This window comes from Chanos chanos, chromosome 6 (assembly GCF_902362185.1).
Source record: "Chanos chanos chromosome 6, fChaCha1.1, whole genome shotgun sequence".
Lineage (NCBI taxonomy): Eukaryota > Metazoa > Chordata > Actinopteri > Gonorynchiformes > Chanidae > Chanos > Chanos chanos.
This window is the reverse complement of record NC_044500.1, coordinates 36,572,875-36,587,289: the sequence shown is the minus strand read 5'-3', so window position 1 is coordinate 36,587,289 and position 14,415 is coordinate 36,572,875. Positions and strand designations below refer to the sequence as shown.

The following is a 14,415-nucleotide window of genomic DNA, read 5'->3' as shown; positions in this document are numbered from 1 at the left end:
ACTTTGGCACCATCTGAGATTCAAGATCTCCTGTCCCTCCGGGCTATCTGGGGGCAAGGAGGGGCTCCTCTTGCTCATGTTCCAGACTGCAGTGCCACCTGAGGTCCTGGAGAGCCTCAGCTAATGGCCCCTGAGCCTGAGGAAGCACACAAGCCTGAGCCAGTGGGGACCTGTCCCTACTCAAGGTCCAAGGGACAGAGCCACACATGTCCCTTATGCACTGACTGCTTCATGGGGCCAAGTAAAATAAAGAGCCTCTCAAAACAATGAGAGGACATTGGATTGGACTTTGAGAAGACCTCTGAGGCCAGTGGTTTATCCATCTTTCGTTTCAAATATTTTATTTCAATCAATGGCCAAAGAAACACCAAATACATTAATCTGTTCTTTGTTTTAACTGCCTCTCTTGCTGTTTTCTCCCACCTCACACCTGGACAGTGATACTTGCCATTCCCACCACCTAATATCAAACTGCACATATCATCAAGCTATGAATTTTTTTTATTGTATGTTTTAATCATAATCTTCAGTTCAATTCAAGGAAAGAATACATGAAACAATAGAACCTACCTTATCTTAATTCTCCAAACCCAAAACAGCACACATTGCATGGTGCAGTTTCTTGCTATCTTAAATCAAACAGACTAGTCTCTTACACCACAAGGAGAATGCAATCTTGACATTATCTGTTTAACTCACACACAGAGCAAGCAAGCATAGAGCAAGCATAGAGCAAGCATAATCTGTGACAACGGTGAACAAATTCAGTCTATGGACTTAAGGGAATGATATGGTTCTCTGTATCACTGTTAGTGAGTGAGTCCAACTTGGTTGGTTATGAGTGGTGGTGAGTGTAACCACAAAGCAATCTGAGTCAACATTTGAATATCTGAACCAATCTTTTCCTGCTCCATGTGAATGAGAAGTCATGTGCTTCTCTTCTTCTTTCAGTCTACACTGCTAAATGACAAGCCACAGCTCTGCCGCTCAGAGAGAGGAGAGAGTGTACAGCATTTCCCCGCAGTAACTACAGGTAAAATGCATGTGCTATATATCCATTATTACCAAGCCTTTCTAAAAATTGTTAAAGAATGGTACATTGAAAAGTCAGGGTTTTCTTATTCCGCACTGCTGTTGCTTTATGATTAGACTGAAAACAAGTATTTCTGCCACTAAAGTTTTCTCAGTCGTAAAGGACACCAAATTCTTGTTGGTGCTTGTATATGTTTTATCAAAAAGGGGACGAGTTAGCAACTGCAAATGAAACAATTATTATGTCCTCACTGGACACAGTAAGGAATACTGACCAACTCTCCCTGCTTTTACAATGAATGCATTTGGAGACAAATTGGGAAGTGAGGAAGAAAACACAAAGACACAGCAAACAATTTTAAAGTGCTCTTGTTTAAACTCTACAGTTTTACATTAATTGTTCACATGTGATACTTTTACAGCTTTGTAATGCACACTAGCAAGATAAATGTATTTACCACTCCTTCATTTCATCATATCATGCTCAAAATGAAACTTTCACAAACGGGAGAAGAACCTGTTTTTAAAACACAGACAAGAGGTGGGGGAAAAAACGCAATTAATAATATCTTCAAAATGGAGTTTTGCTCTGCTCTCGTAAAACTGTTACTTTAGGCCTCCTTTCTCAGTTAAAAGGCAAGCCGTTTGAATAGAAAGCATTTGTCTCAAACAAATTATATCATGTGTTAAGTTGCGCTTCCTTTACTGCTGACCCAGAATAATTCAATATAAACCCAACCCGCGTGACTATCCTCAGCCCTAAAAAACACACAGTTCTTTCAGTGCCGGGAAGTGAATAAAGTCAAGACTGGATCACAACTTTGTTTTCCAGTTTCATATCATTTTCACATACTGAGAGCGCCTTGCTCAAGTGTTTCACTTCTCATTTGATTTTGCAATCAGCCAAAGCCTTCAAGAACTTTAAGGGTGTCCTTTAAAGCAGTAATATAGTGTCACTGCCACTAAGCAGTTAAAAAAGTTGATCATAAAACTGAAAACCTGAAATGAAGTTTATCAAACAGAAATATCAAAAATAATTTTATGTGTGCAAGGCTTAATCTGTAAATGTTTACTACAGACAAAAACAAGTATGCTACGATTTCACTATGTACTTGAGGAAGTTATTTTCAGTAAGGGGAGTTCCAAGTAGCTCTTGAATGGTCCCAGCCCATTTCCAGGTCAAGACGGTTAAAGAAAGCCACAATTCAATGAGATGTGTCAAAGATGACTCTTCAATTGTCTTGACTCAAAAATGGGCCAGTGAGGGACAAGTGACCATTTTCTGGGTCAAGGCAATTCAAGATCAACAGGAATTCTGCCTTGTGACAAGAAGTTGCAGTTCCTTTACAGACAGCTGTAAAGCAAGGTTTTCAAACTGAACACTGGGAGCTAAATACCAACTGAAATGTCACTGTCAAGCTGAGCAATGCGGTTTGGACACGGGAAAATAGTTTGCATAGTTTAAATTAAAAAATGGTTGTTGCTACTAGTTATAAATGACATTATAATTTGTGTTAGAGCTTTCACAATACCAAGAAAAGCTAGTGCTGATGCGTGTTGACATTGACCATTAAGAGATGCTTGTTGTTCTGATCACTGTGTCTCCCACACAGGACACTGTGGATATGGCGTGTCTGTGGTGTGTGCTGGTCCTACTGACACTGCTCCCTGCCTCACAGAGCACAGACGCAGGGGTCAAAGTCAGACTAACACAAAAAGCACTGGAGTATGGTGAGTGAGGACATAAGCCATAGGAACACATGCTTCGCAAATATAACTTGTATTTCAGTGTAAAGACATATTATTTTCATTTTTACATTACATTTGCCAGTTTCCCATCATTTCTGATTGTGTTTTTGATCACAGGCCGACAGATTGGGATTAATGTTTTGCAACAAAAACTCAAAACCATTAAGGTGCCTGACGTTTCTGGCTCTGAGCATGTGCCTCCCATTGGAAAAGTCCAATACAGTTTGACTGGGTAAGTCCTAGTTCTAATTATTAAGGCACTATACATAACCTTGTCAACTGCTAATGAGGAAAGTATAGGCGGTAATAATTGTCAGAAAGTCTTGTCAGTAGTCAGTAAACTAAATGTGTTCCATGCCTTTCAGGATGCATATAGTGAGTGTTGGGTTGCCCCAGTCTGCTGTGGGGCTGGTGCCTGGCACTGCTGTCAGTTTTTCCATTGGAAATGCCTTCATCAACATGCACGGCAACTGGAGAGTCAAATACTTAAAGTTCATGTAAGTCCTGAGTAAAGGAACTAATTTTTCATCTCATGAAATGTATAACTATTTCTGATGTCAGAACACTTGAAAAAAATCATCTCAAGGCTCATCTCTGATTGTGTGGATTTATGTAGAAAGGACAGTGGCTCTTTCGACCTGAGTGTGAACGACTTGACCATCACCACTAGCATTGCCATTCGGAGTGATGAGACTGGACGCCCATCTGTCAGTAGTGCCAGTTGTTCAGCAACTGTGGGCAGTGCTAAAATCAAGTTCCACGGTGGGGCCAGGTAAGTGTTAAAGTAATTCAGTGCAATGTAATACGTCATAGCATGTCACAATAGGAACATGAATACAATAGCAGCAGTCTCTCATAAATAAAAGTGCCATAAAGGGACATATTTAACAACAAACACTGAAACTTCATCATGTTTGATCATGCTATTGTTATTAAATTATGTATCAGAATTTATGGTAGATTTATCAGAGTGCCAACACACTGTTATATGACTGTGGAAAATGTAACAGCATATTATTTACCAGCCTAAAATCTTTAAACCGCACACAGTAATAAAGCTTACTTTTTTAAAACAGCTGGTTATACAACCTCTTCACTTCCTTTATTGATAAGGCCCTACGCAAAACCATGGAGAAACAGGTAATTGGTTCAAATCTGAGAATAAACAATAAGAAATATCTCTATTAAGCAACATTTAGTACTTTGTGAAAAAATGCCATTCATTCATTTTGTGAAAATTTCACCAAAACTGCTTTTTTAGATCTGCCCCTTGGTGGCTGAGACAATTGAAGATATGAACTCCCATCTGAAAACATGAAATGGTATGACTTTTCCCTTCTGGATAGAGGTGTAACGGTTCACCCTGTTCACAGTTTGATTTCTAACTCAGCTTTTGAGCCACTGTTCGGTTTGAATCATGATTTTTCTCTCTATTTAAACATGTACAATTTTAACACAAAAAGAACTAATTTAATACAAACAGAAACAAAGCTCTGAAAAAAAGAGAATGAAAATAAAGTAATACTCAGTGCTATTCATTTTAAGATTCCTTTTTCAAGAAAATGAGTGTAAGAAAACTTCATTTGAGTAGTTATTTTAAGGCTCTTCTCCATGGCAACAGGTGCAAGAAATCTAAGCATCAGTACCATTAAGGTTCTTCATCAAGAAGATGACTGCAAGTGATCTCAGTTGTTACAAATGGGTTGGGTTCGCGGATCTTATGTACAGAAGCTGAGATGAGAAAAAAGTTTGAGGTTTACTGGACACACATACTGTGAATCAAACCGAGGCCTACAGAATTAGTTTTTGGTTTAAGAATAAAATCGTTACACCCCTGGTTCTGAGCAAATCTAACAAAACTGATATTGCAGTGAACTTTCCTTATTGCATTTTCTGTCATCATTCAGTTCTGGCTAAAGTGGACAAGTATGCAGAAATTGAGTACTCAATGGTGGCATCTCCTGTTATCTCAAAAGAATCCATTGATCTAAGTTTAAAGGTGAGGACAATTCATATCATTCTCATTAACCAAGTGCTTGAAAATATTACAGGCCATGTCATTTTTGAGCCCAGAACACAAAGGTTTGTTACCCTGACTGTGTCTTTTTCTCAGGGGGAGTTTTATAATATTGGTCAGCATCGAGAGCCTCCATTCTCCCCGACAGCTTTTTCACTGCCCCCTCAGGACAGCAGTATGCTCTACATTGGTTTGTCTGCTTTCACTGTCAACTCAGCAGCCTTTGTGTATCACACTGCTGGAGCCCTTAGCTTGTACATCACAGATGACATGGTGAGTCTTTATATTAAAGCCTGGTGTGGCATAAGCTCTCAACACTCACAGAGACCAGAAAAATTAGGCAACTATGTGTAAAGGATATAACTCACCTGTAATACATGTCTTATGTGATACCTCACTTATTTCCTTTATAGATTCCACCCAACATTCCCATTCGACTGAGCACCAGAACATTCGGAGCATTTATTCCACAGGTACAGTACTCACACTGTTTCATGGAAACAAGCATTATTTCTATATTTCATTTGTATCATTTGCATATTTTTCTGTAAGTTCAACTGTATATGAAATGTAATATCCACAGGAACCTCTTCATATCGTTGTTAAGTGGCTTAAAATTCATTTGCTGATGTTGATCTGAATGTCAGATAACCAGACAGGTCAGTTTCCTTTCAGATTGCCAAAATGTACCCTGGTTTGATGATGAAGCTGCTCGTGAAAACAGCAAACGTGCCCATCATCACCTTTCAGCCCAACAATGTGACAGTGCAGGCCAGCAGTACAGTCACAGCCTATGCCATTCAGCCCAATGCTACACTCTCTCCTCTATTTGTACTCAACCTGGTGAGTAACACAAACAAAACTGAATATAAATTTGATCCAAAACAGAACAGTCCTCAACATCTAAACTCTACCCACAGGATGCCAGTGTCAGTGCTCGCATTTATGTGACCGGTCTGAAAGTGGCTGGATCTGTGACTCTAAACAGGTGTGTATGTCAGAGTTTATGAGTTTGTACAGCACTTCAAAAAAATCATTTTGACCAAAAAGCCATAGCAAAGGATATCCACCGTGAGATATATTTTCATTGTCCTCTCAGCATTGACATGACCTTAGGAACAAGCTATGTGGGACCATTCCAGGTAAGAAAAACAAATTTACTATAAAATGTGTACAGCAAGGTATACAGTCAGAATCTCTTTCAAATAAATACACTGTTCAACAGGTGAAATCACTTGACAACATTTTTATGATGGTCCTGAAAATGGCAGTTCTACCCAAGGTTAACGGTAAGGGCTTTATCTAGGTACATTTCACATTTCTTAGTGACTGTGCATGTATTGAGAACAGATATTCCAGGATTAACATATCTATCCACAGCTTACCTAGGGAAAGGTTATCCTTTGCCCTCTATCGGAAAAATGAATCTGATCAACGCTGAGCTCCAGGTGCTGAAGGTGAGATTGAGAAAGGCTTTGACTTTATATTTGTTCAGTAATGGAGTTCAATAATAATACTTTAGCCAAATAGCATAAAAAATACATATGATGAAATCCATAACATCGATTTTAATAATGGCTTTTCTCTGTAGGACTACACACTGATTGGGACGGACTTAAAATTCACTGGATGAGGCTCATCTGAGGTCATTCCACTACAACATGCCTAAGATCAATGCTCACAAATCAGCCAATTAAACATTAGCTAAGGCATTCTCACTGTGAGGGCCAATTAGTAAATAATCAGCCATGCACTTTTAAACTCTTTGATTTAAAATCACATTTCTTGAGTGAATAAAATATTTCAATTTTCATTTGTTTGTCATGTGTTTGTTTTCATTTTACATTCTATTACATCAGATGTATTTACACATCCATTCTCTGCACCGGATATGGATTATGGAACTTTAGGATCAACATGAAGCTGTCTGTCCATTCAAATGGTGCTCAGGTTCCCCTATTCTTGTGTCACTCAGAGAGCTGTGGCAGAGGGCGTGGCCTTAGAGACTCTAGGAATTAGCTGTTGTCATCTGTATGACAGATATGAGATGTGGTGAATGAAAGATGCACACAGATATGCTGATGCACCAGATAGATTTGTTGCGGGGAGGGAAGCAGGTAACAGAGTCTCACAAGTAGGGAACCGCTCCATCCATTGGTCTAGTGCGTACCCTGACCAGAACATAGTCATTTGGAACAATGAGAGCAGTATGAGTTTGTGTGGGCTGAACAGGTACATTCTGTCTGGGGAAGATCACTTTAATATATGGCCATTTCAATCAGTACTTTAAAGCCTTTATTTTTCTCTCCACCTTTTAATAAACATACAGTAAAAATGCTACTTAACAGAGAATTTAGAGCTGAACAAGTGTTGAAATAGCAGAGCAAACATCCTTTTTTAGCGGATTCTGTACACAATTTGCTGCAATACTCACTCCCTCCACTAGGATGAGCTGTGTACTGCCAATAAGGAAGATGTGAACTTTAGTGGCCTCTTCTCTGAACGCACTGATGAGCTCCTCTAAACGCTGCTGCTTCAGTTGTGAAAGATAAGAAAACTGCTAACCTACAGAGGGCTCCTCATAGTGACATCTCACTTACTCGACTCACTGGCTCTCGAAACCAGAAAACTCTGTTCTCCTCCTCCAGTCATGTTGACCTTTATGTGCTCTCAGTCACAGGTGAAATTCAGTTTAATTAACAGTAATTCTACTTAAATCAACACTAATTACATTCATTGGCATACTTCTGTCCAGTCTGTAGTCACATTTTCAAAGCTCTAAACACAATTAGCACAACATCCATCTATTGTGGACCATACCATTAAGACAATTCATATTGTGTTCACAGAATATGCAGTCAATTAACATGTTTCTAAAATGCTTGAATTTTCTTCATACAAGCTTAGCCAGTACCGAAATTATGGATCTTTCTTGTCTTATTTACAAATTCTTGCACACAGCATGCCAGAAAGAAAATGTAATGTTCAAAACCTTAAATATAGTATAAAGCCTCTACTTCTGCAAAAACAGCAGCTCAAAAGCCATACCGAAACAGTTGATAAGCAGTTCTGAATGAACAAATCATTGAATCATTGAAAAATTGTTTACCATAATTTGTGTAAAATAGACCCGCCACAGCTGATTCCAACCTCAGTCTAAGACATAGCCAGGTGTTGACGTTCTTTCAATGACATGTACACACACAGTGAACAGGAGACTGATTTTGTTCAATGTGGATACAGAACAACACAGAGGAGCAGAGAGAGAAAAAATAATGTCGGACAAGGGAGAGGAATAGTTGAATGAGGGAGAGGAAGAGGGCCAGGGAGAGGAGTAGCTCGTCCCGGCAGAGGAGTAGTTGTGGCTGTTTTATTGTATTTGTGTATTTGAGTTTTACACATTAGGGAACCAAAGGCAATGTATGTTGGATATTTTGTTGATCATTGGCAGCAATTTCATGTGGCTAATAAAGCTTTTACTGCAGCAATTCTGTCACTTACTCTTTTTTTCTACTGTACATTCTATAAAGTAAAGACAACTCATTCACATTTAGAATGTATGTTGCCAAAAGCACAAAACCAAAAAATGTTGAGTGGTTTACCGTAAAAGGAAACTGAATTATAAAATACAATGGATTTCATATCGTCTATTGTATGCAGGTATCTTTAGAACTGGGACATGAAAAGTAATGCAGTTTTTGTAATGCCATCAACTGTTAGTGTTTTGAAAGTCATTGTGCTATGACTGACTATATGTTTCTCTTGGAACATATAGAAAACATGTGCTAGTGTTTTGAAAGAATGATTTGATATTGAGTGGGTTTGCCATGTTTTGACAGAGTCTGTGTATGCAGAGAAAAGTCCCATAAAGTACGATAATCTGATCATTTTGTTTGATTTAGCATTAGTAGTTGTAATCAGGATAGGCTATCTCATTTTAATTAATTTCCCGACACGATCAGGATAGTAAAATATGGATCTTACGTCGGTGTTTACGCATCTCTTCTCACACTCTTTCCAGCCAATCATTCTTGTTATGATGAATAACTCACGAGCACGAATGTCGTTAACTTAACCATCAATCAAATCTTCTTTAAAAATCAGAAGTTTGGGATGTTTTATACTGACTGCGGTAAATTACGGGCCAGTACCATATTCACCCAGTACAATGCAATTATCGTTATAATATACAAGTTAAATGAGCTCGTCAAATGAGCGCCCGCTCATATGAAGACAGTATGTACTAGGTACTAGATATAGTTTACTGCTGCATCCACATGAAAACAGCAAAAAAAAAAAAAAAAAAAGGTTGCTGAACAGGAAGGTGAGGACAAGCGAGAGGCAAAGTTTGTCTTGTGCCTTTGTCAGCGGTGTCAAAAAGTCGTTTGTCTCAGTGATTATGCGTTTTCTGAAATTACATATTTACACGTATTTGTTCTCTTGGTTATGACTCGCGTACGATAATTTCCCTAAAAATACGATAATTTTAAGCCTGATTTCCCATCTGGCAACTCATGGCTACTCTCTGAAGAAGAACGGATTTATGACTCATTTTAGCTATAGTACAACTGAGAATAAAATACACTGCAAACAACACTGCAAACGTCGATTGGAAAAAAAACCTCTAACCTCAAAAGGCATTTGAAGACGCGCCAAATGATAAAAAAAGTTAGACTTTTATCAAAATCAACTTAAAGGCTTGACTTTGTTAGCTAGAAGCAGACGGCTATGTTTTCTTGTTCAGTTGACTTGGTAACGTTAATTGTGCATACCTAGCAAGCCTAAGAACATCTGTGTGCTTGATGAAACCACTGTTATGATTTAATTTAAAACAAAAAAAAAAAAGCAAATTGACGAAAATGTGACTAAAACTTGTCTAGATTGTTTATTAAAACTAGACTAAAACTCATAATAATCAAATGACTAAAATATGACAAAAAACAATATGTATTTTAGTCAAAAGACTAAATGTAAGACTAAATCAAAATCACCTGCCAAAATTAACACTGCATTGGAAGCCAAAAACTGCTATCTATCGCTATCAGCTCATGTACTGTCTATTTCTGTATTGTCCCAGCAGGATTCAAACAAGCTCCCCTCCTCCTCTGCTCAAGCAGAAGTGAACTGCTCAGAGACAAACTGATGACAGTGTCCTGACTGTGCTCTGTAAAATAGTGAGATATAGAACGTGTTGCATGTTGACTGTGCTTTACAATGACCACAAATAAGGAACCAAAAGATCTAGTGAGCTCTCCTGTGTAAAAGGCCTAAAGTGGCTCACTCATGCAAGATAGTGTGTTCAATTAAGGAAATTTTGTTTTTATTTATTACAGGAGGTCTGAGTGCTGTGCACATGGAACACTGAACAATAGATGACAGGACTGTGCCCTTTCCTTTTGATGTCAGTGCTATGGTAGATTAACAATTACCTCTAAAGCTTCGTTTTAAGCGAATGCAATGTGAATACATGAAAAGTTAATGGCAGGAGGCAAATGGGCACACTTAATCCCAGCGAAACTGCGAGCAACGTGAAATGTGCGGTTGCTTAAGTTCAACTTCAGCAAAAATTTTGCCTGGCAAAGACCAATCACCTTCAAGTAGGGGTAGAACCTATACCCCCTTCACACAAATCTCATCAGTCAAGATGGAGGACAAGCTAATCGTGTGTAATCTGATTGGTGTGATCAAAAACGCTTGCTTTGATGGAGCACAAAATTCAGCTGTTTGTTTTTCAGACAAGCAATGAAACCAGCACAAGGAAAGCGAGGCAAAATTTCATGTTGCATTCGGTTAAAACACTCCTTAAGGATAACTGCGAACAAGGATGACTGCGAACATTTACAGCTGTTGGCTCACAAAGGATCTTCTTAAGGAATTGTGTTCTGTCCTCTTCACACTCTGAGTATGATTTGACAGACAGCCAAACGCTTTCCCAGCCCACAAGACAAAAATAACATAGGTTTATTGATGGAAAGGGTAAAACTGGGAAGAGAAAATAGAAAAAACTCACATTACTCTCATGAAAAAATCATGAAGAAAAAACAGACCGTAGTGTCTGGCTAACAGACTTCAGCTAACTAAGGTGGAGCTCCGTACATTGATAGACGCAGTCTGTGCAAACATAGAAAAGAAAATGACTCAAAACGACCAATTACACCCTCAATCCAATCATGCACTTGAAATAAAATCTTAAAATGCCCTACAGTTGTAATTTAGAGTAGCAAGGGTGACTACAGTGAAAGGCTTATATAACGCACAAGCAACCATCCTGTTCAAAATCGCCAAGACACACAAAACAGCATTAAAGTACATTATAACCCATATGTTACAGACATAACAGACAGTCTTATTCAAACATACTGAAGATCCTGGGAAAATAGGGAGAATGAGGCATGAAAACAGGAGAAACGTTGCAGAGCATACTCCATGCATGAACTGCTTTTAAGACTGACGTATCTTAGCAACGATCATAAACTGGTAAACTGCATAAATAAAAATCACCACTAGGAGGAGACAAAACACAGAACATAACACTCCCCCTCTGGTACTGCTAAATACCATCACATAAAATTTTTACTGATCTTGCATGAAAGTAAGTCTCTACTTATTTAAAGAGTCCTCTGGTGGAACTAGAAGGACTAGTTCTGAAATGGGCCTCAAGAAGAGTTTAGGCACATCCTCTGCTGACACTCTGACTTCTGCGGACTGAATGCTCCCGTCTTTGCTTGGACACACCTTGGTTACCATTCTCAATGACCAGCAGTTTCTTTTGGCCTTAGAGTCTCTGAGGAGGAGGATGCTGCCAGGTTCCAGGTTTGGACTTGTTGCTTTGCCATTTGCTGCATGTCTGGAGGGTAGACAAGTACCGTTTCCTCCACCTGTCCTAGAACATATTGGCGAGGCTTTGCACTTGCCTCCACTGACACTTGCATAGGTATTTCGCATCAAATTCACCTGCTGCTGCTGATCGAGTTCCAACCTTTTGTGTGAGGAGAGCCTAGGGGGTAAGTATTGTAGGGTTCATGGGGGCGGTTGACACAGGGGTCAAAGGTCATCCAGTTACGATGGCCATAACCTCAGCCATTAGAGCGGTGAGGGTCTCATGAGTCAGTCTTGATGGTGCCTGTAAGAACACTGAGTCCAGGATCTTCCTCATCAGACCTATCATCCTTTCCAACATCCGCCCATAGGCTATGTGAGGAATGAGGTGGGTTGAATGTACATTTACAGCCTTCTTCTGCTTGGTGACTTGCTTGCTGTTGATATTGGATGGGATCTAAGGCTCTTTGCAGGCACCGATGAAATCAGTGCCTCTGTCAGACCGGATCTGTTTGACAGGGCCTCTGATAGATGCGAATCTTCTGAGGGCGTTGATGAGCCTCAGTCACTTCAATATGAACAGCCCGTGTGCATTCTTGGATTCAACCTGGTATCCATTGGCTCTTCTCCCAGCTGTACTGACTATCCCCACGCACATATTCAATGAGTAAGGTGAGCTCGGGCCTTCTATATCTAAGAGACTGAAGAAATCTGAACGTGTGAGGGATCCATTACTCTGATCATCAAGGACTGCGTAGGCCCCAATTGCTCTCTCTCTTTGGCCTGTGGGAAACACCTTTACCACGCAGATCTCAGAGCATGACTTCCCTGCTTAGCCCTCACCACATACTTTGGTGCAGTTGGATGAAACCGATGCAGACTAATTGTGCTCTTCCTCACTGCCGTCTTCCGTGGCAGATTATTTGCGGGTCCATAGGGCAGGGCCTGGATGAAGGGCTGAGTTGTTGCTGTCGCTCTCACAGTCTGAGCATTACACATTCATTTCACAGTGCTTTGCTATGTGTGATGATAATGAGCAGTATTTGAAGCAGATGCTGTTGTCCTTTATAAAGGCCTTGTGCTCTTCCAGTGGCTTCCCTCTGAATGCACGGCGCTTTATCAGAGGGTGGGGTTTTTAGTGCACGGGGCATCATTTCTCAGTATCTGACTTTTCCTGAGATCCATTCACAGATTTTGCAGGGAGGAGCTCTGTGAGTAAGTCGCTTAGCTCCCTGAGTTTGCCATAATCTCTACTGGAGACTTTAGGGAAGGCATCTAGCCTTTTGAACAAAGCATCTCCGATGACCTCAGGGGATCCATAACATTGCTGTAGCCTCTCCCAGATGAGCCTCAATCCCTTATCAGGTTGTGCAATGTTGACTGCTCTGATTCATTTTGCGTATTTTGAAGAGTCGGCCCCAAGCCACTTTACCAAGAAGTTAATTTCTTCGGCAAGAGACATGTAGAGACCCCTCACTGTGTTCTGCAATGAGGATCCTGTCGTGCCCATGGTATAGGGAAATTCTAGTTAATGGTTCACAGTGAATATTAGACTTAATACTAATATCACTTAGCTGTAACAGTAATCTTATTTCAGAACCTGAACCCAGTGAAATTACAGTTATTCTGAAAAACTCTATTTATAGCTCAGCGCTCTGAACACTGAACCTAGAAATTATTCAAAATAACTCTTCATCAGCCTTAACATTAAATAATAGCATTAAAGTAGCAAGTACAATAATACTCTTCAAACTCAATACCTCTAGATAACTAAGTTCCTGGATCACCACATTCAGTAACCTGGAAATAATTTATCACATACTCAAAGAGTAGGAATACGAACATACATGTTTATTACAATGATCAAATTCAACGGTACTGAATGAATCTAATGTTGAATAAATTGCCATTCAGGTGGGATTAAGGCACATCTTCTGTACACACACATACAACAGCATCTACTCACAAGAAGACGAACAACTAATGGTAGACAATAACAGTATCATTGTTATCTAAAGTATGTATGAATGAACAACTACACGAGTATGAGGCATTACTCATGAAGAGGCACACTTAACCAAAAGAACTATCTGAGTGATGTTCTAGTTGAGTTACTTACACACAAAAGGGTAGTGAGGGAAGGAGAGAAAAGGGTGGAAGAAGAGGCATGAGAGACCGGAGTATCTGAAGTTGGCAGCATGAGACTTCGTGTCAGTACCGGGAGAGTCTTTTAGCCTCGCGGATCTTCTGAAGTAAGGAGACTGGGCTGATTCTTCGCAGAGACGAGCAGGGTAGACGGATGGAGTACATTACGGTTAACACAACCGGAGCTCAACTGGAGCTGAAGCTGGACCGAAAGCCGAACTGCAGGATAGCAGGGGGTCCGAAGGGAGGAGACACTCCTTGAAATCTGGTGAGTGACAGAAAGGGTCAAGGAAAGGTGAAAAGAGATAGAAATGGTAAAGGAATAGTGGCAAGTGATAGAAAAGGTCATGGAAGGGTGAATAGAGATAGAAAGGGTCAGAAAGAGAGAGAGAACAGGGGGACTTGGGGAGAGTCTGTGCAATGTTTAACCTCAGAATCATTCTATGCAATGTTTAACCTTAGAATCATTGAAACACTTATTAGCCCACATATTGCAAAGTAAAAAATCTCTCCTCCAGTTGCCGCCCGACAATCGCCCAATAATCGAAAATCCTCTGGCTGGTCATTGAATACAATCCGACCTGTGGAGACTAGTTTCCTCCTGGCAAAGTATCCAATGAAGGCTCCTTTGCCTTTAGTGTTAGGGTGTGTGT

The 14,415-nt window shown here is 39.9% G+C and overlaps 1 protein-coding gene across 1 annotated transcript; it reads left to right on the top strand.

The window, feature by feature from the left end:
* Nucleotides 1-952: 952 nt before the first annotated feature.
* LOC115814193 (bactericidal permeability-increasing protein-like) lies at nucleotides 953-6,565 on the top strand. The gene is given in 16 exon segments (XM_030776933.1): nucleotides 953-1,033; nucleotides 2,646-2,763; nucleotides 2,899-3,013; nucleotides 3,147-3,278; nucleotides 3,398-3,553; nucleotides 3,858-3,921; nucleotides 4,043-4,103; nucleotides 4,689-4,780; nucleotides 4,895-5,071; nucleotides 5,212-5,271; nucleotides 5,474-5,641; nucleotides 5,719-5,786; nucleotides 5,898-5,940; nucleotides 6,024-6,087; nucleotides 6,179-6,255; nucleotides 6,390-6,565. Coding segments are annotated over 15 exon segments (1,425 nt in total). The 5' UTR covers nucleotides 953-1,033; nucleotides 2,646-2,657; the 3' UTR covers nucleotides 6,432-6,565.
* The last annotated feature ends 7,850 nt before the right edge of the window (nucleotides 6,566-14,415 follow it).